Source organism: Sciurus carolinensis, chromosome 13, assembly GCF_902686445.1.
Source record: "Sciurus carolinensis chromosome 13, mSciCar1.2, whole genome shotgun sequence".
Lineage (NCBI taxonomy): Eukaryota > Metazoa > Chordata > Mammalia > Rodentia > Sciuridae > Sciurus > Sciurus carolinensis.
The window spans coordinates 87774847-87799820 of record NC_062225.1 but is presented as its reverse complement, the minus strand read 5'-3'; the positions used below and the strand labels follow the sequence as shown (position 1 = coordinate 87799820).

Genomic DNA, 24974 nt, shown 5'->3' with positions numbered 1-24974 from the left:
CTATCTCCCCAGCCCCCCAAAGGTTAGTTTTGAGGGTCAAAGAGTCAGATATAACGTAAGAATAGAATGTGGCTCAGATACCATAACAGCATGTGATTTTGTGTGGCTGGCATTTAGGAATTCGAGGGCATTCATCCCATGAACCTGTGTTTCTAGGACAGGTGCTGCCATGACACTCTGAGAGTGCAAAGATGGGTAGTATGGCCCAGGTCTCACAGAATTCAAAAGTTGGGGTGGGGCGTTTGCCACTGTAGTAGGTGCAGTAAGGACAATACAAATGAATACAGAGGAGTGGGACAGAGAGTCAGCCAGCTTCCTCTGGACGCCTGGGGATGGTAGGAACCCGCCCAGTAGGGAGATGTCAGTAGAGAGTGGAGTGGAGGGTATTTTAAAATTGAGGGGCAGAGGAAATAAAAGATCCCAAAATGTAAAAGTACCTGTAAAGGAGATGAGGAACCAGAGTGGGAGTTTGGGCGAGACTCTGGGGGCCGTGAGGGCTTTTGGGGGTGGCTCTCTCAGCTGCTTTAGTCTTCTGGGCACAGGTGAGCACCTGTGACCTGGCACTTGCTCTCATGAGAACACACTGTCACTCTGTTTCATTGGAGAATTGGATCCCTTCAAAAGAAATCCACATCCAAGTTGTCGTAAAGGTGGTTCATGTTGTTCTTAGTCTAAAAGTTCATGCTCTGAAAAGTTTCTAAAGAAGAAACTGCTTCTAAAGGAGAGCTGCAAGGGAACACTGCCCCTCTCCACCTGCGGCTCTCTCTGGGCAAAGGTGTTGGGTTCTTCCTGTATGTGAATAATGACATAGGATGGATGTTACTGTTGCTGTGGCAAAATTTTTTAAAGGAACAACCTTCTTGTTAATTCATGAAAAATGCTGTGGGATAGTGAACTTGAATTAATCAGTTTCAGCATTAGCTTCTGACTTAACTGCTCATAAATTTTGTAACTTTTGCCTGATGAATTCTAAGTGTTTGATTAAGGTTTTCTTTTATGAAAATTAGGTGAGTAAAAAATATTTGTCCCCCCCCCTCCAAATCCTCTTATTAAAGTTCATGGATCTGACCCCTCTTTAGACAGCCAGCAAGTTCTTGCCAGATTGGTGCCTTGGTTTGGTGGTGGTGATAAAACTAAAAAGAGTGGATGAGTCGAGGTTTATCACATTTATTCTTCCTTGCTTCTACTTCACAGATGAGCAGTGACCCTCAGGGTTGTCCCTGATTTGAGAACCTGTTCCTGGGGCTTCCTCCTCCCTGCCTTCCTTTCAGGACTGATGTGGGAGGAGCAGCCAGCTGCATGCGCAGCACTGTGAAGCTGCCGTGGAGCTTCCTGGAAAGATGGCGTCGTGTTAGTTCAGGACCTGATTCTTGTTGCTTTCTGTGCTCGGGAGCATTTGGAATGAGTCTGTCAAGCCGTACTTCGGGTGCCTTATGTTGTTGTCTTCCTCTCATTTTCTAACTGAGGTTTGTAAACAAAATTAAATCTTTTGCAATATCCTATATGTATGAGTTCTCAGCCAAGAATGAGGAACTGCTGCTAGAAGAGCAGGCGCTCAGGGAGAGCCTGTGCTGCGCGGTGGTGTACGTCCATGGTTCGTTTTTTCTCATCTAATAATTTTGGGTGGGAACTTAAGTTGTTCTTTTATTATTTTTTGGACATTGAAGGTTGCTCTTCTTTTGAGGTTAATGTTCTGTTGGAATAACATCTTACTTTTCCTCAAAACAAGTGGCAAGGAAGCATGAGGACAGAAGAGGCCAGAACTCCTCGTAGAAGAGGGAGGGCTGTGCGTCCTTCAGCCTGTTCTGGGGCTTCAGAGGGAGGGCCTCTGGAGCGCTGTGCGCACTCCGTGTGCTCCAGAGGAGCAGCCGGTCTCCTGTCCTCTGCTCTTGACACTCTGTAAGACACTGTGTTTTTTTCTGTTATTGCATCAATCGGGAGTGCGACTGTCGGGGCTGGGGGCTGCGCATTTGTTTTTTCTGGACTTTGGCAACTTGGCCCATCATCTTGCTTATTCAGGGATTCAAACCAAACTTCAGTGTTGAGGCTGTGAGAGCAGAACACGCCTGTCTCGTTCTCGTGGCCCCCAAAGGCGCCCAGGAGAGCGCCGGCCCACATTCCACACTTGCCTCTTGCCTCTGTTGGGTGCCACCTACTGAAGATCACCACCTTCCTGTGTAAAACAATCCCTAGAAGGTGAGCTCTTCCCTCCACACTTGCCCAGTCCCCTCCGTGAGTGCAGGTTGCATTGACAGCGATGGTGTTCCCTGGGAGTGACCAATGTGCCTGCCGTGTCAGGAAGTGTCTTACCTGGAAAGTGGAAATACTGAATTCTGAACAGGCAAACACTCTTCCTCCCTTCTTAACCACATCAAGATGCACAGGTCCAAGCGGCCTAGAGAATGGTTGGGTCAGTGTCAGCAAAGCACAGCTCCTGGGCACAGGCCAGCCAGTTGTGTTTGTGGAAATAAAGCTTTATTGGGAGACCACCACACTGTTTATTCACGTACTGCCTGTGGCTTCCTTTACACTGGTTGGCAAACAGGAGGAGGGCACGTGGCCCACAGCACGGTTACTGCTAGGCCCTTTGCAGAGCAGGTTAGTCAGCGCCTGGTTTCGATAAATACAGAGAAATGTCTTTCGTGTGTCTACCTTGCCTTTATTCTTAGCCACATTTATTCGCTACTCCCTCTGCATTTTACCTTCTTTAATTAAACTCAGACGTGCTAAACATGTGCCATGTCATAGGCACCAGGAACAGAGAGATGACTGGGATGTGAGCTCAGGGCAGTCACGGTGTGGTGAGGACACCGCCAGCCACGCCTTGCTCTGGAGTTGAAAATCACAGCAGAAACGTAAATCCCCGCTCATGGAACAGGAGTGATAAAAGCAAAAGGTTTTTACAGGGTTGTTTTTTCTATTTGTTTGTTTTTGCGGTGCTGAAGGTCAAACCCAGGAACTCACACATGCCAGGCAAGCACTCTACCAGTAAGCCACATCCCCAGCCCCAAGTTTTATAGGTTTTTAATAGGTTTTTTCCTAGTCAATATCATCTGAACTGTGAGTACTAACATGAATTTATTGTGTAGCATGGTTGAACACAATCCTTCGATTCTTTGTATTTCATCCTCCTAATTATTTATTTATTTAGGAATGCTAGGGATTGAGCCCAGGAGCATTCTACCTCTAAGCTACACCCCGAGCCCTTTTTATTATATTTTGAGACAGGGTCTCACCAAGTTGCCCAGACTGTCCTCAAATTTGGAATCTTCCTGCCTCCACCTCTCTGGTAACTGGCTTTCCAGGCATGTGCTACTGTGCCCAGCTTATGTTTCTAATGATTAAGTGAATACTTTTATTTGATAAGGCTCTGCCTCTGTAAAATTGTTTTTTATTTTAAGAATACCTGCTGGGATACATATAGATGCATATAAGATTGTCTGAATTCTTTAAAGAAGGGAATCATGTACTGAGACTTGTTTTAAGAACCTCAGTTTTAGGGCCAAAAGGAGAACTTCTTGAAGTGAAGTGTTCACATATAGGACTCAGTGGTGGCTTTTGTCCTGGTTGATCATTTAAATTACCTGGGAGCACCAAAAAGGCAGTTCTGTGTGTCTGGAACACCCCTCTCACACCGCCACCAAGGCTGGGAAGATCTGCATTTCTGGCTATGTGGCCAGCCCTCAAGGTGACGCAGGGCCACCAGGGATTCTGGTGCAGTCTGGGTCGCAAATCGCTATTGAGCCATGAGCTCCCCTGAAGAGCTTGTGAGCCTCCCACCCCCAGTTTCTGATTTAAGAGGTCTGGGTGGGCTGGGTTTCTAGCAAGTTCCCATGCCACATTGTGTGAGAATCCTCATTTTCCACACATTGTTACTCTGATTACTTTAAATGGCAGCCTTGTGTAGTACCTTTAAGATAATAGGATTTACAGGGTTGATTGGCAAATGTATTCCACAGTGAGAGTGGAGTGGGGGACCATCTGGAGGTCCTCTAGATGGGGAGGACCCCTGCCTAGGGTTGCAGGCTAGGTATTGGCAGAGCTGGGACTAAACTTGGCTGCTTTGGTTTGCAGACCACAGCTGCTTCTGTTGCGCATACTCCTTTCCACTGGAAAACGCAGGGGCCCTTCTCCCTTTCCAACCTTGGGTTGAGGCCCAAACCCTGCTTGGACATTCCCTCGGCCCAGCCTGTCCCCTTCACGGTCCTGAGTGTTCTTGCCGTGGATCCTGCTGTGTGAGGCTTCGCCCAGTTTTCTTTTCCTCGTGTGCTGTGCTTCTGTTTCATACCCGTGTTCCTGGTTACTAGTATGTTTGTGTATTTATCTAAACAGAGTGACTTGTTTTAGATGCTGAGTTAGGAATGCTTTAAACTTTTTTCTATAAATTTAGAGATATGCCAAGTTTAGAAATAGAAGGAAAATGACGTGTAAGTAAGAGATTCTGATTGGGAATACCAGTGAAGGCCCCTTGTTTATACTGATCCTGGGATTTGCCTCCTGCTTATTTCTGCTTTGAATAGAAACGTGAAACGGGGAGGCAGATGGAGGCGAGGCTGGGCAGGATTACCATGAAATCCTGTCGAGGGAATGGCACTCAGGGCCAGAGGCTTCTGGAATTGTTGAATCTAACTTTCCCAGGCATCTGTTTCTGACTGAGGAATTGAGCTACGTGACCTAAGATGACAGAAAAAAGAGTAAATTTTCTACTTGGTTGTAAAATGAAACGTACAGTGGTTTGGAGACTTTTTAATGTGTCCAGCCTGTATTCCGAGGTCTGCTTCCCCTGGTCCTGGGGATTGTTCCAGGGATGCTCTGTCTCTGAGCCACACCCAGTTCGTTTTGTTTTTAATGTCTCTGTCACTTTTTGCTTATATAGTTAGACCTAGGTCTTTTAGAAATTAATTTTGCTTATTTCCTGGAAATAAGTGGAAAAAAATTCTTTGCAGGCAAGATACAGCAGTGCTAGAGAAGGCGGGTGCTCGGAACGTGGACCTGGCTGGTATTTACAGTCTGTGCAGGGGAATGAAACACACGTCAGAGTGGGCTCTTCATCCAGGGACTTTTCTTGGGGGGAAAAGTCGATTTGTTAAAAAGAGAGCTAGCAGGTGTGGCAAAGGGGAGCCCTCCATATAAATACGGTTCCTTCGCTTTCTACCTGAAATGGCTTTAAAAATCACTGTAGGTTTCATCTGTGAAAGGGCAGTACGCTCTCCCAGGCTCAGTGATGGCTCAGTGTCTGAAGAGCCCAGCACGGGTCGCAGCACCTGAGGGAGTGGCCCTTACCCTGCTGCTGGCTCCTGGTCCTGACAGAAGTCTGGGTGGACAGGAGCTGTGTGTGGAGGTGGGAGCCAGCCAGGCCCTTGCAGACTAGCAGATGTTGCTGTGGGTGGCCTTGACCAGTCCAGAGAATGCGGCGAGGTCAGAGCAGCTCCAGGACAAGGAGTGCAGTCCGGGAAGCGTTTGTGAAGGGATGGAATGAGAGGCGACTTCAATTAAGGACACGTTCTCTTTCTCATTAGGATGTTTTGGTCTTCCCTACTCAGAAACAGTAAATAGCCTAGAGTATGGAAAAGACACTTTGTACATTTTGCATTCCATGCAGAGAACATTCCAACCATGGTTCCAGTTTCCCTTTCTCTGTAAATCTTCCTAGCTTCCTCTCTCACGTAACGTTCTCATAGGTTTTTCTCCATTTTATAACGTGCTCATCCCTGCCCGTCTCAGCCCAGCCGGTGACACTGAGTGCTGCTTGTGGTTACTTCTCTTGGCTGTTGAGGCTGAAGGACTGAATGGTCCTTCAGAAGCCTGGCTTCTTTGAAATGTGCCAGGTAGTTTTAAGGGCTGTGATTCCAGTAATGCCCACTACATGGCGCTTGTGCATGTAGTGACTGAAGGAGCCGTCTCCAGTGCTTGGAGAATCCGGTTTCTTTTTTTCTTATGGACACGAGCCACCCGCATCGTGTCTTCCTGGGTGCTTGTCTTGGGGTGTTCTGCCCACATCTTTGTGGACTCCCTTGCATAGGAAGGGCTTTAATGGGTGTGTTGTGATTCTTAGTCTTGTGCCAAGTTCTTGGTCTGTGAGTACACTTTACCATTATTTCTAATGAAATAAACTCTAGAGCCCGTTGCTTGGGAGATGGAAAGCACTGTGACCATGTGTAGACAGGTTAAGATCCAGAGCCACAAAAATAGGAGATCAGAGGTGTTCATTTGCAGTGCAGAGCTCATCTGGCTTCACTAATCAACAGCCTTCAGTGCCATGATAATAGTATGTCTCCGTTTGTTTTAAATTTTGGGACAATTTACTGGAAGGCGAACGTATCTTAACTGATTGGTAAGGGGAACGTCCGACTCCTTGGACTTCCCTCTTAAAACAATCCCATCCAGAATGCTTCCCTCTAATCAGGGCCTGGCTGGGGTGCCTGCCAGCTGCCGCGGAGAAAAATAGCTAATGCTAACCCCGCTGTCCTTGGAAACTCAGAAGTTGTCTGTGTGTAGGGCAGTGGTTCCTTGGGTGCTAGGGAGCCCCAGTGACAGTCTCAAGGCCTTGGACACCGAAGTTTTCTCCAGAGTTGTTTTGTGACTGACTGAAGGAGCCGTCTCCAGTGCTTGGAGAATCCGGTTTCTTTTTTTCTTATGGACACGAGCCACCCGCATCGTGTCTTCCTGGGTGCTTGTCTTGGGGTGTTCTGCCCACATCTTTGTGGACTCCCTTGCATAGGAAGGACTTTAGTGGGTGTGTTGTGATTCTTAGTCTTGTGCCAAGTTCTTGGTCTGTGAGTACACTTTACCATTTTTGTCTTCGTTTTCACCTGGGCAAATAAAGGTAAGAATCCAAATCATATTTAAGTAATGAGAGCCTTAAACTGATGGTCACTCCCTGAAAGGAGATATGAAAATCAGATATTATTTTCTGAGTAACAGAACCAATAAGAACAACCTGGAAAAAAAGTAAGACGTTTCCGTCTAGATAGCCAGGGATTGAGAGAACGTCACTGATATTTATAATCAGAAATCACAGACTTTTCTAAGTTCCAGCATGTTAGAATGTGGGTGCTGTAGGTCATGCTTCAGTGACATCAGTGACAGCTGTGCTCTTGTTCTTATCACTGCTGGTAGTGAACAGGGCTGCTCCTTGTGCTCCACCTCCTGTAAGCAGAGGCAGGGTGAACCCTCCGTGGCCTCCGGAAGGCAGGGTGTGGAGCTAAGCTCCGCCGTGCGTGTTTCACAGGCGGCGCTGCATCCGTGCTGCTGTTACAGCCTTCTCTTCCCTCGCCAGGTGTTCATCTCCGTGAACTGCTTAAGCACCGATTTCTCATCCCAGAAGGGTGTGAAGGGGTTGCCTCTTAACATCCAGATCGACACCTACAGTTATAACAACCGCAGCAACAAACCAGTGCACCGGGCCTACTGCCAGATCAAAGTCTTCTGTGACAAGGTGAGAGGGGCACGGGCTGGGAGTAGAGCGTGGAGGTAGCTCTCCTTCTGGAAGAACTGCCAGGGCTTATTTTCAGCTGGGCTGTGGGCACAGTGCTGCTGGTGGGAATAGCTTCTCTTAAATGAGCCGTTGTTATTTGGGCCTTGCAAAGAAGTGCTACCTAGGGAAGAAGAGAGCCTCATTCTAGCCAAAAAACTGGAATGTTCGCTCTGCCTCTTGTCTGGTGTGTCTGCCAATGTGAAGGTGATGGACAGAGGCCTGGTCCAGCATAGCTCAGGGACTGCTGCACTGGCCACCCTTTACCTGGCTGTCCTCTCTGCAGGCCCTGGCAGGTGGCCAGCCACCTCAGGACAGTAGTGGAGGGTGAGATTCAGGCTCTGCTCTGCAGCACAGGGCAGCAGTGAGGTCAAGGAGAGGCTCTCAGAGTCAGAATCAGCACTTTTCTCTGACATGGCTCCTTTTCTTTCCTAGAGAAGAGATGCTGCTTTTGCCAGGTGCAGAGCCAGGGGCTGCACTGCATTTAACCAGAGAGACTGACAGGGCGGTTGTGCTTGGGGAAGCTGCCGCAGAGGGTCCATTGAGCTCAGATCAAATAAGACTTTGCCTTTTCCTGTTCAGAAATGTTGAATTGCATAGGTTTGGGTTTTTGTTTTTTTGCCAATTCCTCTCTTTTCAACCTGTTTTAAGAAAAAAAAAAAAAAACCAACTCTCACGATTTTCAGAAGGTCTAGGTCTAGATACTGGAGGCATGTTTGCTGTTGAGGCTGCTCTGTCATCCTGATTGTTGACTGACTGCACAAAGCACAGTGTCTGACCACAGGAGGGTGCCGGGGACCTTGCAGCTCAGAGCACATCCACATTCTGAGACTGTGCAGGACCTGCCATGCTCCTGACAGCTGGTTAGGATGTACTAGCTTTCTTTTGTTCTTGTTAACAACTTACCAACAACTTAGTAGCTTAAAGCAGTAACAAATCTTACCTTACTCAGGTCTCACTGGACTGAAATTAAGGTGTGACTAGAACTGTGCTCCTTTCTAGGGTTTCCAGAGGAGAACCCACTCGGCCTTTTCCACCTGTTGGAGGCACCTACCTTTCCTTGGCTTGTGGCCCCTCTGGTCTTTGGAGCCCACTGTGGCTAGTCATACCTCACGTCACCTTGCCCTGACACCCGGTCCATTATCACATCATCTTCTCTGGCTCTTCTGCCACCCTCTTCTGCTTTTTAGAGCCCTCTCGATTACCCTGGTCTCCCACACATGCCTCGCATAGTGTCTCTGCCTCCCAGGCAGCAGTTAACAGCCTAAGCCCTGTGCTGTGCAGCCTGGCCCACTCCCAGGTTCTGAGTCAGGCTGTGGGCATCACTGGGCACAGATGCTTCGGGTGGGCTGCGTGTGACAGATGCTGGGTCACAGCTGGTGAGCGCAGGGATCTCTGCCCCGAGTCAATTTCTTCCCTTTGTGCCACATTCTTCTTTGAAGCCTAAAGAAAATCTGAAGGGGATTACCAGGATGTTCACATTCTTTTTCTAAAACTGGCAAGAAATTTTAGTTTTATCAGTTCTATTAAAATATTTTTTTCACATCTGATGTTTCTGAAAAACTTCCCTGCCTGATAATTTTCTTTGGCATTCTTGAGAATGCATAAGTTTTGGATGCTGTGAAATGCTTATTTTTCTTGCCTGTGCTAACAAAGTAGTAAACATGGTGGACCCTTGACCGCTGCCTCACCAGGATTCCTCCCGTGGGAGCCTGCGTCAGAGTTGGCTCTGTCAGAAGACAGGAGGTTGAATCCTGCATGACGGTCTTTCCTCAGGTTCAGCATTGTCGTCGCTGAGAGCAGCGTCTCTTCCATGGGCATCTATGGTGGAGAATTATGTTTTTTATTTCTCATCTGTTATGCACATCTATTTCTATAAAATACAGCAAATACTCAGATGAATTGCCAGAAGAGAAGGAAAAGGTGCATAAAAACAAAGTCAGGAAAAATACAAGCCCCAATTTTTATATTTGATTCAGGAGACATAAACTGTTCCATCTAATTGCTTCTCAAATACTTTCTCAGTTTTGGCCCGACTTTCCTGGGACCATGGTGGTTATTGCACAGATTACACAGACACACAACGTTGTCTTGTCAGAGTGTATCAGCAGGAGTTAGCAGGAATGGCAGTTTTCCATATCAGATGATGAAAATTTTACATGTAGTTTTGAAGAGAAGAAATGTATAGATACATACTCTTAAATAAATTTAGTTTCAGTGCTAAGACTTGGGAACCTTCTGCATTGGTACCTGACTTAGAAAATGAAACACAGGAAAGGTTTTTTGAATTGTCCAGTTACTTTATCCATCATTGGTTTACAAAGTGTCAAAACCACTTCTCTCTGCTGTGTGAGTGCTTCGAGCTGCACACTGGTGTACTCGGGAAGCAGGAGGCCTTTCTTCAAAGTTGCAGAACTGACTGTGTCTGGGACAGTGCGTGACGGCACTTGTTACTTGTCTGCTGCCGGCTGATCTGTTAGGTCACGCACTGGGAACACACTCCACGGTTTGGGTGGCAGGCTGGACGTGCAGCCATAGTTGGTGGCTGCTTTTCCCGTTACTTGGGTATAAACACTTGGGTGGTAAAAGAATGTCATACAAAGCCCTGGTGTGAGAAATGGGCATCTGCTTCCTGTGGTGCCTTGTGGAAGGTCAGTGGATGCTGCTCAGACACCCTTTGCCTCCATGGGTTACCGCTTTCTTTGTGAGACCCTTAAAAATGTCCATTACTGTTCTTCTCTACCTGCTGGAATATGTAATCCTTGAGCTCTGCGTGGAGATGAAAGTGGTGGGTCTGCTGTCCTGTCATCTCCCACATTCTGTCCTTAGAGCATAACGAAACAGATGTGTTGTCTAATACTGCAGGACATTTAGGGACGTAGAAGGTAAAATCATACACTATTTCCCAGATTGACATAAGGTACTACATGAGAAGAAACCGTCATGTATGTGCTCTGTGAAATCTATTTGCAAAGCTGGATCTTTCCACCACATGGAGCCCCACGTGACCTCACCTCCGCTCCTGACTCCGTGTACCTGGCTGTGACCTTTCTGCCGTTCTGCTGTGACTGATTGTCATTTTGAGTCTAGAGCTGCCCTGCTTCCTCAAGTCTGTCCTTCCCACAGCTGACTCACCTGTCATTTGACCCCGTCCCTTCACTTCCCCTCTGCTGACTCTTAGAACTCTCAGTTTATGGCTTTAGAAATAAGACAGCTTTGGGTATCCTTCAGCGGTATTGACATTATTTTTTCTCTCCTAAGGAAAAAAAAAATCATATCAGCACTTTGTTATGAATTGCTTAACTCATTTGATAAATGGAATTTTCTATTATTTCAGAAGCAGCAGCAACTTTAGCACTTTTCTCAGAGGAACTGGAAACAGAAATTTGATCTTTAACCAATGAAAATTTGGCAGTTTCTCTTTCTGTGAGCTGTGGATGTCTCTGGTCCATCCAAGCAGAGAAGAATCTCATTGACACTTGTTTCCCACAGAAGCCATTTTCTTCTTCATCAGCTATACCTGAGGACAGATGTTGTGGATTTTTTGGGGTCAAAATATGATTGCCCCAAGATCAGTCCCATTAGTTATTAACTCAGAGAGGTCTGAACACTTGAGGTTAAGAAATGGTTTCTCCTAATGTCCTAGAATTTCCCTTAACATTTCCTGCAGTGTGTGCCGACTGAGGATGAATTCTTCCAGCCTTTCTTTGTCTGAGAAGTGCTTATTTCACCTTCTATTTTGAGGAATCTTTCTGCTGGGTATAAAATTCCAGGTTGACTGTTTCTCTGTCGATACTCTAAGATGCTGCTCCACTGTCTTCCAGCTGATGCCATTTTGGGGGTGGCACGTACCAGGGATTGAACTTGGGGGCACTCAGCCACCGAGCCACATCCCCAGCACTATTTTGTATTTTATTTAGAGACAGGGTCTCACTGAGTTGCTTAGTGCCTTGCTCTTTCTGATGCTGGCTTTGAACTTGCCGATGCCATTTCTGATAAGTCTGTTCTTCCATGTCTTTGTTCTATACATAATGTCTTCTTTTTTGTGACTCTTTTCAAGATTTTAGCACTGTTTCTGAGCAGTTCGGTTGTGATGTGTCTGTTCTTGTTTCTTGTGCTTGGAGTTCACTGAGCTTCTTGAATTTGTTGAAAATCATTAACGTTGGAAATTTTTCAGCAGTTATTTCTTCACACACACGTGCTCCTCTTCCTCTTTTGGGTCTCCACTTATGCATCTGTAACGGACCTGAGGTTCCCTCCGAGTTCACTGATGACCTTTTTATTTGGGGGGACTATTTTTTCTCTATTTCATTTCGGATAGTTCACTGATCTTTTGTCTGTTCTAAATTGCTATAAATCCCAGCCAGGATATTTTTTTGTGTCAATAATCTAGATGTTCAAGTTGGATCTGTTTTATGTCTTTCATGACTCTACCAGGTTCAGTTTTGTCCACTGGCTTTTTGAACATATGGAGCACCGTTACAATAACTTCTGATATCCTTGTCTGATATTACATGTCAGTTGTGGGTGGCTTCAGTGGCTTGATTGTCCTCCTTATTCCAGCCATGTTTCCCTGCTTCTCTGCTTGCCTGACAGTCCCACTGGATACTCCGCCTTGTGAATTTTACTTTGTGTGGTGCTGGGCATTTTTGTATTCCTGTGACTCTTCTTGAACAGGGTCCCGAGACCTTGTTAAGTTTCTCGGAAACAGCCTGATCCTTTCAGATCTTATTTTTATGATTCGTTAGGTGGTTCTGGAGCCAGGCTCAGTCTCAGGCTCATTATTCCGCACCACTGGGTGAGATTTTCCTACAGATCCTACTCAACACCCTGTGAGTTATGAGTTTCCTGAGTCTGATTGGTGGGAACAAGCTCTGTTTTTGGCCCTGTGTGTTTCAGGTGCTGTTTCTCTAGTATTTTCAGACGTTTCCCCTCGGTGTTGGGTAATTCCTTTGCACTTGTGTGCCTGCCAGAACTTGCTGAATACCCCGGGCCTCTCAGGATCTCTGGGGCTCTCGCAGCTCCTTCCTCTTTGGTGTTCTGTCTGTGCTGCTGCTGCTCCTACCACAGCCTGGAAGCTCAAGGCCGGAGGCTCTCTCAGGTGGAAGGGCTCAGCTTGTTTATCCTTTCTGAACAGGGCCTCCACAATCCTTGTTTCATGTATTTTGCCTGGTTTTTTGCCCTTGATTCAGAGTGGAGAGTAAATCCGGTCTGTGTCCTTCCATTTGGGGTAGAAGCAGCAATCCTTACCATTCTCTTTGCATACAACTGATAAATAAGGAAGGAGTATCCATCCCCCTTTGTAAAACCACCTTTTGGGATGTGTACTTTATCATTGAAATGAAGTCATTGTTAAGACAATTAGAAGGACTGAGATATGGGCCAACACCGTACAGTGAGGCTAGGAGGCTGGGGACATTTACCTGCTTCTCTGTGTCAGGGAGGTAATGTCTGTGTTGGTGTATTGCATAGCAATTTTTATAAGTAGGTTGTGTGTTTATCAGTGATATATTAGGGTATTAGTACCCTCCCAAGCAAGCAGAAGTGGTTTTGTGTTTTTTTGTGTGTGTTTGTTTTTATAAAATAATGCAAAGATCACTGTGAAGATTTTTATTTCCTCTCTTTACAACAGTTCATACTTAACTGGACAGCTTTGTAAAGAAATCTGTCATGCAGAAATACACATCAGTAAATCAAGCAAGATGACTAAATGTTATGTTTTTATTATATTTAATTACTTAATTTCACTTCATGCTTTTATATTAATATAGTTCTTTTTAAAACTTTTGTGGATTCAGTTGTATGGCACTGTCACTATTTATATAATTGATATATGTAGTACCATTGTGTCCTTTTTATAGAATTCAGAATACTCTTGTTCTCTTAAGTGATCATGCAGATTTATAGTTCCGTCTTTGCTTTTGTGAATCACAGCTGGTTTCATCTGTCACTCAGTGGATGTCCCATTCTTGGACAGAGTCACAGCTCTCCGCAGTAGCACGGCTCACGTAGAAAAGTACATTTGAAAGGAAGAGCAACCTGTTTTTCCTTTGGTTTCCTTTTCCTACTAGACAATGGGAAAGGGCTCACATCCTGCAGGCAGCGTACGGGTTAGCAGATATTCTCAACTTTTCATTTAGCTTGTTCACATCTATTACTGAAAGAAGTTTTGCTTTATTTGTTTTTAAAATAAATGTTGATTTCATATGAATAGGACTCAATGTAATCAATTTCACATAGTTAAAAGTAATTTTAAAGCCGGGCATGGTGGTGCATGCCTATAATCCCAGTGGCGCAGGGGAGGCTGAGGCAGGAGGATTGTGAGTTCAAAGCCAGCCTCAGCAAAATCAAGGCACTAAGCAACTCGCTGAGACCCTGTCTCTAAATAAAATACAAAAACGGGCTGGGGATGTGGCTCAGTGGTTGAGTGCCCCTTAGTTTAATTCCCAGTACCAAAAAAAAAAAAAAAAAGTAATTTTAAGAACAGGCTTTTTAGAGGAAATGACTGTGAGAAGCTCCTTGGCTATCAGAAGTAATAGAGTTCAGTTCCAGAGAGGAGCGAGATGCCCCGACTCCCACCACCCCATTGGTCTGGAAAAGAACTAAATATTTCAAAGGGAACCAGATTCATAGAATCGTGTCTTGTCTCCTTTTGACCTACAGGGAGCGGAGCGGAAAATCAGGGATGAAGAACGAAAGCAGAGCAAAAGAAAAGGCAAGTGTACTGACCCCAGCTCCCAGGGGAACACCTGTAAGTAGAGACGTTCTGCGCTGCCTGCGGCTGGAGTTCTTGGCGGAGGCTGTGGTGGCGGGCTGTGGTGGCGGGCGCGGCATGGCTGCCTTCACCAGGTGCAGCAGAGGGGAGAGGCTGAGCCAGGCTGTTCTGGCTTCAGTGTGGGTTCAGGTTCAGTTGCAGTTCTGAAAAATAACACGGTGCCCATGAGCAGCTGTGGAGGTTGGGCTTGGGTCCATTTGTGAGAAGTAGCGGTGCCTCCCTAGAGAATTCGGGGTCTCTGGATTCCCCGTGAGGACAGCTTTCCTGTGTGTGATCTAAGGATTTTAGCATCTGCAGGGCTCCGCTTGGACCTTTCACCAGGAGAGCATTTATTCCGCCCTATCACTCTCATGTTTTAAATGAGATCAATATTCATATTCATAAACTCCTGCATGTAAAAGGCTAAAAAGAGAAAACTGCTGCTCTGTGCTTATGGGCTTTTATCTGTGATATGGGCTTCCAGCTTGTTCTGTCAGCCCTACAGCGTGGGGGTCAGGATTCTCCTACTGGCACCAAAGTTCAGCCTCCAAGTGCCACTTGGGAGAGCAACTAATGAACTAGGAAACCTTGTAACTGAGTGACTCAAGACCAGAGGATGGGGAGGATGGAGCCCATAATTACGAAATTAAAAACTAGTCAAATTTGCTCCAAAGTCGAAGGGTGTGTTGCTATGAGAATGTAAATTGTTTACTAAGGATGGCTAAAGTAGAGTGACTTCTAAATTGTGTTCATTGTAAGTTTTAGCCTTTTAGATGAAAACTAAATATGTTTAACTCTGTTCCAAATCTTCGGCATACATGTGCCTGTGTTTAAAGATCTTTTTCTGTTGGTCTTGATAAGATGTTCAGTTGATTGTATTATAAGTAGACAGCAGATTCCTTTGCATAAGCAAAGACTTTCCGCTGAATGCAGCTCCTATGGGGCTTTGATGTCATTGCTTGAACTTGGAAGGAGCTGCTGTGTGGCCTACTTCCAGCCGGCAGATGCAGTCTGCTGATGTGCGGTTCCTCATTTTGTTTCTTTCAGTTTCTGATGTCAAAGTGCCACTGCTTCCCTCCCACAAGCGGATGGACATCACAGTGTTCAAGCCCTTTCTTGACCTGGATACGCAGCCCGTCCTCTTTATTCCTGACGTGCATTTTGCCAACCTGCAGCGGGGCACTCATGTAGGTAACCACTGTCCCGGGGAGGCTGCAGAGCATGGCAGAAAGAATTGCTCTGGTATTGTTCATGTAAATAGGAGCCAGACCTCAGCAAGCTTGACCAGGTAGTCAGCTCTGGGGACCATCCAGCTGTGGTGACGTGATACCCATGCAGTAAAGTGACGTATGAGGCTGTTGACTTGAAACGCAGCACTGGACGGGTCGACTTCCTTCCATTTGCTTCATTCACTCACCCTTGTCCTCAGGAGTATTCTAGAGTAGCAGCTCAGTCAGAGCTGAGTCTGTTCTTGTGAGTTTACCTGGGAGACACGTGTGCCAGGTAGCCTTACTAGCACGGAGAACACCCAGAGGTGGTTCTCATGGTCACTGGCATGTGTACAATAGCCACGTCCTGGCACCTAATGCTGAATTTTAAAAATGGCCATACTACTTTGTGACAAAAGTTTGCTGGAGACAGAAACTTCAGTAGAATGGTACTTGCTTTTTATGCTGAGCTCAGATAAATATCACTAAGACACCCATCCATGCATGTCACAGGCAGATCTGTAAGGACAAGGATTTTTGAGAATCCATTCCAACGTATTTAGTCTCTAATGAGAAGCTTTGGTGTGAGCAGAGGTCAGTAAACTTCTGTGAAGAGAGTGAAATGGTGGCTAAGATTTTTGGCTTTTGGTCCCTGTTTCTGCTGGCTGTCCAGCTCTGCTGTCCTGATGCAGAAGCAACCATATCCCAGACAGAACTGAGTAAGTGGCTTTGTTTCGGAAGCTGCTGTACATATACACAAGCTTTAGACCCAGATATGGCCCACGGGCCACAGTGGACCAGCCCTGAGTTAGAGAAGGTCAGGGTGTCCAAGAATCTGGGCATTGAAAAATAAAACTTAAAGAACTTAATTTAAAAAAAAAAAAAATTTGATGTTAGATTGATCAAATTCAAAATTATTCTTATTTTAGGAATAATTCATTTATGGTCTGAAACATTCTAAACATCTGTTTGATAAGCAATCTGTTTTTGGTCTTAGGTTCTTCCCATTGCCTCAGAGGAATTGGAGGGTGAAGGGTAAGATTTATATTTTGTTTTACTTTAATGAACTTGCTTATTTTGAACCAATCTCAAACTTACAGAAAAATTGCAAGGACCTACAATGAAAGAACTCACTTTTTTCTTGAACCATTTGAGAAAAAGGTGCTGATCCAAAGGCCTGTCTTTCCTAAGTCCTGTGGTGTGTATGTCCTTGAAACAAGGATATTCACCCCTCATTTGCACCATCTACTCCTCAGACCCAGAAATGTCCTTCACAGCAGGAAAGGACCCCGTCCAGGACCACACATTGTCCGTGTGGTCAGGAGTCTCCAGTTATCTTTGGTCTGGAATAACCTTGGCCTTTCCTTGACTCTCCTGGTGGGATACTTTTGAGGACTGTAAACCAGTTGTTTTGTGGAGTGTGTTCTTTGGGCCTCGTGTCAGATTGAGGTTGTGCACCTTGAGGTGGTGACACTGTCCTTGGGCATCCTGCCGGTGGCACTCGGTTCAGTTTATCTCACTACCAGTGCTCACTGTGATCCCACAGCAAAGCGTGGCATCTACCAGGCTTCTCGCTGTGACATTTCCTTATCCTTTTGTCGTGAGTACTTTGGGATACAGTACATTGTACCTCTGTAAATATCTCATTCCCTGCCAAATTTTCAGATTTATTCACTAATTTGTGTCAGTATGGACTCTTAAAGTTTCCCATTTTGAGTTGTAATGCGTTACTGCCTTGTGCTTGCACATCTGGTTGCCCAGAGTTGGCCAGGGCCTCTCACGCCCTCCTGACCACTGGCTCCTGGGGTACTGCTTTGTACTCAGGTGCCGGTGCTGCCCTCCAGGCGCAACCAGCCTCTTCTGCAAGGATCTCTGGTTGCCAATAGTAGAGAAGGCGTTTAGAGTTAGGATGGGGACCGGGATGTCCCCATTCCCACACTGCCCCTCCCCGGCGGGCGCCTGCTCTCCCTTGGCTCTGACCCTGCACGGGAGGCCCCCATGCAGGTTTCTCACCGGGCCGAGAGGCTAGTGCAACTCCTGTCTGTTCACGCCCCAGCATGGCTTGTCCTTCCTGACGGCTCAAGGGCTGAATTTTCAAGAAGGGAAAGGTTCTGTTTTGGTGTTTAAATTTCCCTTTTTATCTTAACACAGAAAAGCACACGTGGTGGAGAGCCGAGGTGCTAACCCGGCCTCCGTTCCTCAGCCCCTCCTTTCCTTCGTCTCGGGCCCTCCCGAGACTACCTGTCATCTTGGGGATGCTGCCAGGCCTCCACGTTACAACCGCCTTCTCCACAGGCCACTTCTACCCTGTCTTCTCTGCTCCTGGCTTTTGCAGACGTTTCCGGGCAGGCCCTTCGCGGGATGCCTGCTGTGGGCGAGGAGCTGAGCACGGTGCTTTCCAGGCCCCATTCCCATTCCTGCGTGGTCGTCCTGCTCAGACCCAAGCACATTCTCTCCTCCCCTTCAGCTCTCCGAATGTTCTTGTGCTCACCCCCAGGCCCTCCCGCCAGACCCCAGGACCCGGGCCTGACCGCAGTCGGGGAGACCTGTGCACCTCCTTCCCCACGCTCCTGTCCGCTCTTCCCTTTTCTTTCCGTGGACGCCACAGCGCTGTTTTCAACCTTGAGAAGATGCACCCTGGTGATCTCCAGTCCTCACCGCTGTCCTACCTAGTTTCCTGCAGTGTGACCACACACGTGGGCCACAGCCTCCGTCTCATCCAACTTAGGGAGAGTCCCTCTTCCCTGTGGTGCAGAATTTCATTCCTTCGAGTGGAAGAGTGGGGTCGCCCCCTCCCTCAGCGGTCTCCCTGGCCGGGCTGGCTTTGCCTTTTCCTGCTGCCGCTTGCACTCTGTCCAGATGCCCTCTCTTCTGTTATCCCTATGCACACTTACCTCAGATCCTATCTCCTCCATAAAATTTTTCTTGGAAAGTGGCCCTCTGTCCTTGAGAAGGCAGCTGTCCTGTGGAAGAGCAGCAGGAGGTCTAGCAGGTGGCGTGAGTGGTCCCAGGTGTGCCATCCAGTGACCAGGATCCTGGCTGTGTGCTTCTCTTGCCTTGGACCACAAAACAAGGAAGCTGAGCCAGTGAAATCCAGTGACACACATCAAAACTTTTTGTTTATACAGGTGATTGAGGTGGAAGTCACTAACTGTGTATTTTTTTTTTGATTGCTCACAGATCTGCCTTAAAAAGGGGACCGTATGGAACGGAAGATGACTTTGCTGTCCCACCTCCTGCTAAGCTGCCCCGGATGGAAGAGCCAAAGAGAGGTGTGTTGGCACCTGTTGCTTAGTGTGGTTTTAATCAGTGAGTTCTGAATCTGTCAGCAGCATAAATTGCACAAAAACATCTTGTCCATCTTTAGTTCCTTGAGTGTGCTTCCATCAGACTGACAGCTGACTTGAGCCTGGACAGACAGCAGAGTTCAGAGCCAGGCTGAGCCTGTGTCCTTGGGACGGATGTCATGCTGTTCACGGCTGCCCTTGCTGTGAATGTCTTTGTATTTAACTGGCGCCCGTGATCTGCTTTCATATTTTGTTCCTGTGAATTAACCACGTACTTCATTCTCTTCTCCACCTCCTTGTTCTTGGCCCGGCTAGTGCTTCTCTACGTTCGAAAGGAGTCTGAAGAAGTCTTTGATGCGCTGATGCTCAAGACCCCGTCTTTGAAGGGCTTGATGGAGGCTGTAAGTAGGACACGGGGCGTGATCCCTCTTAAGCACGAATGCAGACTTCACTTGGAACTCTGTCCAGTGAGTTGTCACCACCCAGGTGCTTCCCCATGCTGGACCTGTGGGCCCTTCTCCAGGTCTCACTTGGTGCCTGTTATGTGGCCGCATTGTACCGCTAGGATGTCCTCCTTGGTTCACAGCCTGTCTTGTCCATGTGGGGTTCTCACCCCTGTGCCTGGCCTTGGGTTGTAGGTGGATTGCTCAGTCGTGTGTGTTCTACTGAATGGATGCTTCTGTGGGGCCTCTGAAATAGTTGGTGTTTTATATACTTGGTTAAAGGGAGATTACCAGGTAGCAAGTGACCTAGAGGCTAAAAAAATATATTTTTAGCCAGCAAAACCTTAAAAAAATCATACAATAAAAACAGTAGAGGGACTGGACGTTGTGACTCAGTGATAAAACGCTTGCCTAGCATGTGTGAGGCACTGGGTTGATTCTCAGCACCACATAAAAATGAAAAAATATAGGTATATTTAAAAAAAAAAAAGAAACCTTTAAAAACAAAACAGTGGAAGCTGGCATGGTGACACAAGCCTGTAATCCCAGCAACTGGGGAGGCTGAGGCAGGAGGATCACAAGTTCAAGGCCAGCCTCAGCAGTTTAGCACAACCCTGTCTCAAAATAAAAGTTATGGGGATGTGGCTCAGTGGTAGAGCAGCCCAATTCCCAATACCAAAGGTTCAGTTCCCAATACCAATAAGAAAAACAACAACAAAAACCCCAGTGGCTCCAAAGTCTGCCTTTGCTCCTGTCCGTTGCTGAGCTGTGCAGGACTTTACCCAAAGCATATCTGAGAAAATGTGAAGGTGTAGCCAGTGACGACCGGAAATCCTTCAGGACCCATCAACAGGGTCTGCTGACCCTAGCATCCCTGGGGATACCAGTAAGAGAGGTGCGTGGAAGAAGGGGTGCAGCGTTGTTCCTTTTCTGGCTTTGCCCTTGGCTAAAATTTGAGTATCAGCACTGTGTCCCGGTACTTACTAGCTGCAGTCCATAGAGATCTTTGAGCTCAGAGTGCTGCATAATTGAACTAAAATATATCCCAAGGCCCCCGATGACTGCACTGTGCTGAATTCACTTGACGAATCTTTATAAGGGCCTGCTTTGTGCCGGTGCTGCTGTAGTCAGCGGAGTCACAGGAATGAGTGGCACAGTGCCAAATGACGTCTGCCATCCGCTTAAGAAGACAGAGACAGTAAAATGAGCAAGGAAATCAACATGTGACTTTCCAGGCACAGAAAGTGCAGCGAGGATGTTAGGCGGGTGGGGGCCGTGCTTGGGGTTTGCAGGTCCCTCAGGGCCGCTGCTGCCTGTACAGAGGCGGCGCTGCTGTTCCCACGTCGTTTCCTGCGTCCTGCATTTTCTCCCTTTCTTCTCTTGCTCATCCTGTATCTTGACCGTCATTCACCGTTCCTTAAGGGTCGCGCACACCCTTAACCACAGGGAGAGATGGGTGTGACAAAGGTGGTGCCTTTCTGTCCAGCGTAACCTGCTCCCATCTCAAGGAGTTCCCCACAGAGGCTCCCGCACCTGGGGCCGGGCTTTATAAGTACACGGAGCATTGCTACCTGGTGGTGCAGGACAGGAAAGGGCTGGTTTGTAGGGCAAGAGCCCTGGGCTGGGATGCAGGCTGAGGCGGGCTTGGTGCTGCCTGAGCTGAGCTTTACCCCGACTCTGGAGTGGTGGGGCAGCACTTCCGAGGAAGGTGTGTGATCGTGGCTGAGTCGGCCGTGTGTCCTCTGCACAAGGTCAGATCACCTTTACACCCTGAGGGAAGACCCCAGGTTGGCACAGGAGCAATGTGACAGCAGACAGGGCCTCGCTGCTCAGGTGCATCGTGGACTTGAGTGAAGACTCGGGAGATGGACCAGATGCAGCAGCAGTGTGCACTGTGGACGGGGGGGCCTGGGGTGGAGAGGGTGCGAGGGGACTCTGCCTCCTGCTCATTTGGTCTACAAATCTAAAACTGCTCTATGGAAATAAAGCCTAGAAACTTAAAAAACAAACTATGACCATGTAATGCACCAAGTCTGTCCTGGTATAGACTTTCCCCTTAGTTGGCTTATGGACATCTATATGAATTTGGGGGAAATACAAAGACCCTATCTACAGCACCCTTCCAAGGAAGGTGACACCAACCCTTCTCCCTTGGGTCGTGTCAGGGTCTTCTCCATGTCTTGGAAAAACGGTCGAATTGCTTCTTGGCCTTTGGCTAAAATCAAGTGAAAAACAGGAAGTTGAGTGAGTGGGTATATGTGTGTGTGGTTTGTTGTTTGTTTTTTAAAGTCATGAAAACATTTTGTAATTATTTTTCTCTGCTCTTTCAGATCTCAGACAAATATGATGTTCCCCATGACAAGATTGGGAAAATATTCAAGAAGTGCAAGAAAGGGTGAGCAGTGGCGGCCCGGCGTGCCTCCGGCGCTCACACGCCTGTTGGTTCAGTCCAGAGCAGCGTAGGGACTCTGATGCTCGGGAGGTTTTTCTTATTAAATTACTTAGAATCGATCCACCTTCAAAGTCCATTTTTGTGGATTGTTTTTTTCAAGTAAAAATTGCATTTGCTTCTGCCCTGCTGGCAGCTATGAGCAGCTCCCATCCCAGGGTGCAGGAGGAGGTGGGCCCCAGGGCCAGCTGCAGCTCCCCCACTCTCTGCCCGCCCGTCGTCAGTGAGCCAGGCATGGGGCGGGCACTTCACACACCTCTGCATCTCGTTTTCACGTCATCTTCCGGAAGGTGTTACCATCTGTGGTTCTGTGAGGCACCGGAGGCTCAGAGAGCGCACGAGGCCGTCCAGGATCGCGCGGCATGGCGGGGTGCAGCCGCAACAGCCAGTCTTGACTGACTGCAGAGCCTTTATTTGCCCCTTCTGCTAAGCGCCCTGCCCCATGTCTCATTTTCAAGTTGAATGACAGTGCTTCTTGGTCCAGAAGTTGACAGTTTTTGTTCTATTTTACTTAAGTGTGGTGCTGTTTGGCCTGGGTATAAACTTTAATAAGAATTTGGGGGCTTAATTCTTAACCAAGTTCTCATTGAACTTCTCTAGGTGCTTCTAGGTGGAGCATTGGGCTTGGCAGTAGTTTGTAAACTTTGAGGATGACTTGCTGGGGAGGACAGTTTGTCAGGGAGCTGGGATTCGGACCGAGGAGATGAGTTTTACTGAGGTGCTTTCTGAGGCCGGACCTCTGCATGCACCTTCTTCAGGCTCATCTTGTACTCTAGGTGCCATTTATCGCATGGGCACGCCAGGCTGGGAGCAGTACCCAGGCCTTCCTGTCTACACCCACGTGCCTGCATCACCAGAGGGCTCTCCCTGGTCCCTCATCTGTCCTGCCACAGGGGCTGTGATCCTCGGGTGTCAGTGAGGCAGCTGAGGCTTAGGGCAGTTAGTAGTCCTGCATGTGGCTGCTCGCAGGTGCCACTCAATCCAGGTCTCACTGCAGAGCCAGGAAGGCTGACAGACTCGTCTCCTGTCTCCTCCCCAGGATCCTGGTGAACATGGATGACAACATTGTGAAGCACTACTCCAATGAAGACACCTTCCAGCTGCAGATTGAGGAAGCTGGGGGATCCTACAAGCTCACCCTGACGGAGATCTAAGGCCTGGGCCCTCAGCCCCCTGGGAGGTCAATGGAGGTGTTTCGTAAATGTTTGGCCAGCCGCAGGGACCCAGACGCCCACCTTGCAAACACAGGTGGATGTCAGGGGAAGGAATTGCTTTTGAGTTGGCGATGGACCTGCATTTAATATGTTGCGTTGGCATTTTTCAGTTGACAGAAAAATTCATGTATCATTATATTTGATTTTCCAAAATACTTAGGACTAAAAGTGAAAATTTTGTTCCAGGATTTAACAGACTCTGGAAACCTTTAGGGTGCCTGCTACCTTCTTATTTATCAAAATATTGTGGCATCTGCCTTGTCGACTCTGCAGTAGCAGTGGTCTGTGCACTAGTGGGTCAGGAAACGCAGTAGTTGTGGCTGGAGGATTTAGTGCTCTTGCCTGGCCTCAGTCGAACTCTGGCTGCCCCGAGCAGTAAAGGGGTGCGCCTTCTCCCTCCACTTCGTCCCCATTAAATGTTTACTACCTAGGGTACATTACTGGAATCTTCTCTGCAACTTCCTTGGACATATCAGCTGCCTTTCTTGTGAAGAACCTAAATAGGTCACAGTGTGAAGTGAGTCAAGATAAAGCTGCATTGTATATAAGTGCAATATCTTTTTGAAAGTCTGTGTAAATGTGTACATACGTGTCTGATATAAATATAATATATAAATAATGGTGTCTGTGTACAGATGGTGAAGATGCACAGTAAGATCTACCTTGGCGAGTTTCGTAGACAAAAGGTTAAGTTATTTTGATAATGTGGACTAAGCAGAGGGAGCGCCGTGCTTTCCCAGATACAGGCACCCTCCCCAGCAGAGCAAGACCTTCTCAAACGACAAAGACCCCGTCTGCCCTTGGGAATGTTGCTCTGTGGGTTTCTGCACTGTTTAGAAGTGAAGTAAAAGGAGGCCATGACCACCCATGAGCGGGTGCCCGGCAGGCGTTCCTGGCAGAGCGCACGGCTGCAGCCCAGGTGCTGTGATCACGTGAAGCCCGCCAGGTAGCTCCACATGGATTTCCTCCTCCTCCTGTTACGAGAAGTGGTTCTTACCGTGTTTCAGAGCCTCTACGCTGTGGCTGTCTTGTATGTTAACACTTCTAGAAGCATTCTTGAACCTATGAGAATATACCACTGTGGCAGGGGAGCATTTTGTACACGTTTAAATATATAAAAGTACTTAAAATGTAATTTTATAACAAAATCACGGGTATCTTTAGGTTCAGGGAACTAGAATAGGTCATTTGTATAAGTAGGATTGATAGTTACCTTCTTAGGTTCAAATATTCTAATGAAGTTTGTGAATTAAATTGCTGGTTTTCTAAGATATCATGGGACACGGGTCACATAACAATATTTTATATTTTGTTTTATGAAATTGATTTCGTCTTGTTTGTTTTTAATTTTGTCATTGCAGATATGTTTTAAACCAAAGGGATTAAATTTTATATGTCTATTTCGTAATATGTCCTTTCCTTTTTTTCAGTTTGACTTTGTTCTTTCATCTATCGGTAACACAAAACTGGAGATCTTCAAGTGTGACGGGAGACGCGCCTCCTGTGTTGCACTTTCTCCTTGTTTCTTAATGTATTTTGGTTGCTTTTTTTGTGTTAATTTTTCCTTACAGGTGTTTAAAATGATCCAAGTAATTGTTAAATAAAGGAGCCCCAAGTGATTTTTCAGTTCTTAACGATATTCAACCACTGAAGATGAGACGAAGGTGAACTTTCATACTGAAAATCTTAAGTGTTGTTAGTATGTAAAACCTGGGCTGGGGACATAGGTCAACTGGTAAATTGGTAGCGTGCTTGCCTCATAAGCACAAGGCCCTGGGTTCAGTTCAACAGAAAGTGCTTAGTTTTAAAATCTTAGTTTTAATTCCTGAGAATTTCTTAGACAACTGTCCCGAGCAGGTCACCCAGGGCCTGAATGTGAGAGACACCAATGCCAAGAGTGGCATCCACAGACTTGACACGTGCCTCATCAAGGAACTCACTTCACAGCCAAGGAAGCTGAGCAGAGGGCCGGGCTCGCAGAATTCTCTGGTCTTGCAATTTTCCCTACCATCCTGAAGCAGCTGGCTTGGAAGACTCAGTTACAATGCAGCTAGGTGGCAATGCCACGTTCTCCAGAAAGCTGTGCACGCTGGGAGCCAGCATCCAGTGTACGAGGCCGTTTCTCCTGCAGTCAGGCTTCACGGG

At 47.1% G+C, this 24974-nt stretch overlaps 1 protein-coding gene across 3 annotated transcripts in view; it reads left to right on the top strand.

Annotated features, from left to right (window-relative positions):
* Grhl1 (grainyhead like transcription factor 1) overlaps nucleotides 1-24229 on the top strand; it is a 47419-nt gene extending 23190 nt beyond the window's left edge. For 2 of the 3 annotated variants that reach the window (XM_047523163.1, XM_047523165.1), the window contains exons 9-16: nucleotides 7280-7438; nucleotides 14138-14225; nucleotides 15276-15415; nucleotides 16434-16471; nucleotides 18617-18708; nucleotides 19039-19124; nucleotides 21497-21561; nucleotides 22655-24229. In XM_047523163.1, coding sequence (XP_047379119.1) covers nucleotides 7280-7438; nucleotides 14138-14225; nucleotides 15276-15415; nucleotides 16434-16471; nucleotides 18617-18708; nucleotides 19039-19124; nucleotides 21497-21561; nucleotides 22655-22769 — 783 coding nt within the window. In that variant the 3' untranslated portion in view covers nucleotides 22770-24229. The remainder of the gene's footprint in view (nucleotides 1-7279; nucleotides 7439-14137; nucleotides 14226-15275; nucleotides 15416-16433; nucleotides 16472-18616; nucleotides 18709-19038; nucleotides 19125-21496; nucleotides 21562-22654) is intronic. The other variant, XM_047523164.1, reaches the window with a different exon arrangement.
* Nucleotides 24230-24974: the final 745 nt, after the last annotated feature.